Here is a 5046-nt window from a genome sequence, read left to right as displayed (position 1 = left end):
TGAAGTTATCATGACGGCTAGTCAGACTGACGGACAAAGTGCTACGCGGCGGAAGTCATCACTAGAATATTATCTATTGGGTGGATGATTATGGTATAAAGATACTGACAAGGTCATCAATTACTTAAGTGAGGGAGATTGTGTAGTCTCTCAGGTAAAAATAAGCTAAACTCTAAAACATCGAGGAGCATTTGGTGTAATTGTTGGAATTTCATTTAAGAAATTCCGCAATTAAGCGAGCTCATCCAAGAGAAATCTTAGAATGGGCGACTTCCTGAAAAATTATACTAACAAGACAAAACCGTGAGGTCCTTAGACTAAAGCGGACAATATCTCGACAGTTAAGAGTTTGAGCTGTTACAACAAAAACCACCAATTGTTGGTATGCATATTCAAAATTTATCATGGTATCTATAGAGGTGTAGCTGGTTTACCCGAACCATCCCATCCATTTCACTAAGAATGGTTGGGATTGAGTCAATAAACCATTTTCTTTAATAACTCTATTTCATATAAATTCAGTATCAATCTATCCAAAATGGACTGTATGCTTGAGATGTGCCAACCACATTTAGCAAGGTAACTGTAGAGAAACTAACAGCTTGTAAAAAGATAGTTTCTCATGGAGCTGTAACAAACAAACTGGGGAAAAACTGAGAATTTTATTTCTGGAATACTTGTTACATAAAGTACATGAGCAACCATCAGATTGCCAACATACAAAATGAAAAATTGTAAACACATCAATTTCCTTCCTATGTCATCCGGTCGTCATATTTTTCTTCCTCTTAGTTGTCAGTAATGTGACACATTGAAATTTAAGCAGACACAGGCATCTCGATCGCAATCTTGCCATTATGCCGAGCACCTCGAGCTTCATCGCCTTCTTCCCACAGTTCCGGCAAAGCTTCCCTCATATTGTGGAGGCTCTCCAATGCATGATCCGCTACATTCACTCTTAGAGAGGTACCCACCTGTTATATCATCATAATGCACCATCAACAAAACGACAACCAATTTCCTTTTTTATGTCACAAAAACAGTAGTTAGAGCAAGGGAAAACTACCAGGACGGTGTCAAGACCAATTTTCTTGCCTGCTTGAATGTTTCTAACACTGTCATCAAAGAAAATCTGGAGACCGGGCGCATCATCATCCCACCACAATCAAAATCAATTAACTGCAACTCATGATGTATAATGTAAGCTATTCAAATTGTTGAAGAACATGTAAAACAGTACTCACAGTTCTCTGGGGATCGACTTTTGCAATCTTAAGAGCATGAATCATGGCAGATTCAGATGGTTTGCAGAGGATTGGGGTTTTGGGTAGTTCAAAGTTTGGAGGAGGTCTCAATAAATTGTCCAAGATACTGGTTTTAATGGTGGCAGCTAGTTCATCAGAGAATTTGTTCTCGTCTGTTTGGTTAAGTGTTTCAAAACATATTATTCCATCAAAGCAGTCTTCAAGACCCAGTCGGCTTAGAACTTTAGCAGCATGGACTTTGTCAGCATTTGTGAAAATCTATTTCAGGGTTAAAAAAAAAAAGCTTGGATTTAGCTTAAGAGAGCAATAAACGGCAAAAGAAACTGAAAAGTAGCTTGTTCAAGTTATATCAAGACTCACAACTTTGCGAACTGGAATGCTCAATAAGAGATGCCTAAGAATAGGATCCGGCTTAAGCTTATCATAAGGTAATCTTCCATGAACAAAGCTGTTTAAAAATGTTGGAAAAGGCTTACACACAAAATTAACAGAAAGAGAAGATTTTTTGGTTAGGTAGGGGAGTAAAAATACCTGTGGTAGTCATCATAATTGAATTTATAGCCAATTGCCTGAAAAACAAAATACAAAAATTGAAACCAAATCAAACTCAAAATTAAAATAAAAAGTATATGCTGTAAAAGGAAGAGCAAACAAATTAGCATACCCTGAGACCAGCCATGGTGGTGCCATAATTCTTGTAAAGAAGAACAGCCATCTCAGAGACCTTGCTCTCCTCGACGTCAAGCTTTTCAACCATGTAATCTGAAGCACATGGAAAAAAATCGAAGTAATCACCAAAAAAGGGTAAAAATAGACAAGTTCATTATTGAGGTATTCAATATTTGTGAGTTTTTTTGTTAAGGATGCTTTGAAGATTTCTCTATAAATTTTTAATGCCCTATGTTTTCATTATAAAGGGTACAGCATCATCATATTTGATATCCAATTTCTCTGTAAATTGACATAGCCATTAATATGACATAACCATAAATTGAGCAAATTCGTATAAAATTCATGATATATTTTGTGCATTTATTTTCTTTCTATTTTATTTGTTATTGATGGTTTGAATTAAGTCTATTCTAATTCCCTGCCAACATACTGTAAATCTTAAGCTTTGTTTGGATTAAAGGAACGTGAAAGAAACGAAGTGAAATCTGAACAATTTATGGGTTGAATAGATCGTTTAGCATTCAAACAAAGCAAGGAATTTACCCAAAAAAAAAACCGAAATACCTTCAATGTTTTTCCTACAATGAGCTGCAAGCCCCGATGCCAAAGGATAAAGGGTATCATCTAGATCTGTATTTTTTATGCACAAACAGTGATCAGAAGAAGAAACTCTATTTGTAATATAAGAACAAGGGAAAAAAAGATCAAATTAAGAGCAGGAGTTTACCAAAAAGCACGCAGTCATATTTAGGCTTCTTGGCTTGGAGATATTGGTTTTTTAACTTGATTCCCATCTTTCTTGAGCTAAACAAAATAAGAAACTGATAAATTAGAAAATTCAAGCTGAAGAGCTTAGTTATGCCTTCTAATCATCACACTAAGGGGCTGTTTGGGTGCAAGATTTAGCCAACTTTTAGATTGGATTTAAGCTAAATCTTGGCAAACTATTTTTTAAGCCACATAAGTCATTCTACTTTCTTAAATCTCATTTTCCTCTCATTTTAGCCTGAATCCAATTAGTAAAACCAGGAGAAATTAATACTACTTCGACTCGCTATGCCTCTTCTTCTCCTTTATTTAAATTCAAATTCTTGAGAATATCAATAAAAAATTTTACCAGAACTTAACTAGAATCTATATCAGGATTTAATGTTCCAAGATTTATTAAACCTAGTTATACAAGATGTACTAAATATTACTTAGATCTCACTCGTAGCCAAGCCGCTCCTAAATCAAATGCTTGAAATTCTTTTAAAAAAAGTTGAATCTTTTGGTTTTCCAGATTGCATTGTCAGGTAGACAAGCTAAGCTCATATCTAAAGTGATGAAAAAAAAAAAAAAAAAAAGAAGAAGAAACTCGCCACAGTTCAGAAAGAACAACACGAAGGCCGCCGAGAGAACAAGTTTTCAAATTCGAAATGCACAAATCTATAATCTATACAAAAAAATTGAACTTTTTCTTATCGTCTGACCAAAACATAAATAAAACCTAGTTCCAATCACAAGCCTTCAAGGATTCCATCACTATTAACAAGCATTTTTAAAAAGGGAGTTTCTTGATTCTGAGAAACTCACCTGGAATAGGAATATCGACTCTATAGAAAGCAATGCAGAAGAAGAAGAAAGCCAAATACTTGGATTTTGCTTTGAAAAGAGGAGAAAGAAGGAAGCGAGGGGGAGGAAGAAATGAAGACGTCTCAGGGCTTATATAGATTGCAGACGGCGGTCCGCTCCGTTCCCGTTAAACGCAATTATTTGAAGTAAAAACGGAGTTGTCTGACCATTAATAAATAGAAATTAAAGGCAACTTGTGAAAATTAAATTAAATGCTATAAATTACGTGGCAACAGCTGTCGATTTTTTGTTGGTTGCTTCGGTCGCCTAATACCCATTTATAGACACGACCTGTGTAACACGTCCTTGGTGAACACGTGTGCACTTAATCAATATTTATAACTCGATTTCTTGTAGGCTTGTAGCTGTAAGTTTTATCATAGGAGAATTATTTAATAGAATTTTTGGGTAATATTTTAAAAGAACATTAAAGAACATGCCAGAATAAAAAAAAAATCAATTAAAAATATATGAAATTGAAGCAAATTTTAAATTTGAAATTTAAGGCTTCGTTTAGGACGTCTTTCTTACTGCTTCTTAAAGCAGCTTTTTAGTATAAACAATTTAATTTTTTAACTAAAAAATTGCTTTAAGAAGCAGAAAGAAAGCTGTCCCAAACGATGCATAAGAAACTAAATGAAAAGTTTAAGCTTGGATGAAAATTTTAAAACCAATCAAAACGAGTGTTGGATATTGGTCCAAAATTTAGGTAGCTTCTTGAATGACTTTTATTGTCATTGGTGTTGCTTTTTTGTGTAGCTTATTTTGTAGATATTTTGTGCTTATAAATATGTTATAGGTTGTAATAAGTTGTCATGGTAAAGCAATAAAGAGTTTGTTTGTTGCTCTCCATCTCGGCATCTCTCCTTCCCTCGCTCTCCCTCCTCTCCCAAAAAGCTTATGGAGGAAGTGCTTCTTCCTCATCCAAGATCCTAACAACAAGAATACTTAGTAGGTTTTTGACTTAGAAGAAGCTATGAAATCTAAGCTAACCCAAGCCTCCATTTGTATGATGCATTTTGAAGTTTGAGATGGATTGAGATACTAAGGCTTCCTTTGTGACAATTTTTTTATTGCTTCTTAAGAGAAAATTTTAGTAAAAAAAATAATAATTTTTATACTAGAAAATTGCTTTAAAAAGCAATAAGAAAGTTGTCCCAAACGAAGCCTAAATCTTATCAACTTCAGATTTTTTTGTTATGTTTTAAATATTTTGCATAATTTTTTTCATGTACACTTGAATGCCTAATTATATATTTTTGGGTCATTATATTTTGTTGGATAATTTTGTATTTTGAGACTTGTATTGTAATATAAGTGATTGATAATATATATGTTGTGATAATAGTTTGACTCATTTTTAACTTTATTTGATCAACCTGCATAATTATATGGTTGTCACAATAATTTAAAGATTTTTTTGAAAGTAAAGCTATACAATATCTATCACTAGGGGTGTAAGAAGTTGAGTCCATGAAACTAGCTCGAATTCACG

At 33.9% G+C, this 5046-nt stretch overlaps 1 protein-coding gene across 1 annotated transcript; it reads right to left on the bottom strand.

Annotated features, from left to right (window-relative positions):
- Positions 1–643: 643 nt before the first annotated feature.
- Positions 644–3670, bottom strand: LOC110105443 (uncharacterized protein C24B11.05). The gene is made up of 9 exons (XM_020834952.2): positions 3513–3670; positions 2665–2741; positions 2502–2567; positions 1930–2027; positions 1797–1834; positions 1626–1713; positions 1245–1523; positions 1067–1132; positions 644–974 (listed from the first exon to the last, which is right to left on the bottom strand). Exons 2-9 carry the CDS (start codon positions 2729–2731, stop codon positions 819–821), a joined length of 858 nt encoding a protein of 285 aa, XP_020690611.1. The 5' UTR covers positions 2732–2741; positions 3513–3670; the 3' UTR covers positions 644–818.
- Between the last annotated feature and the right edge of the window lie 1376 nt (positions 3671–5046).

The sequence above is a fragment of the Dendrobium catenatum genome, unplaced genomic scaffold (assembly GCF_001605985.2).
Source record: "Dendrobium catenatum unplaced genomic scaffold, ASM160598v2 fragScaff_scaffold_621, whole genome shotgun sequence".
In the NCBI taxonomy this organism is placed as follows: Eukaryota; Viridiplantae; Streptophyta; class Magnoliopsida; order Asparagales; family Orchidaceae; genus Dendrobium; species Dendrobium catenatum.
This window is presented reverse-complemented; position numbering and strand designations above follow the sequence as displayed.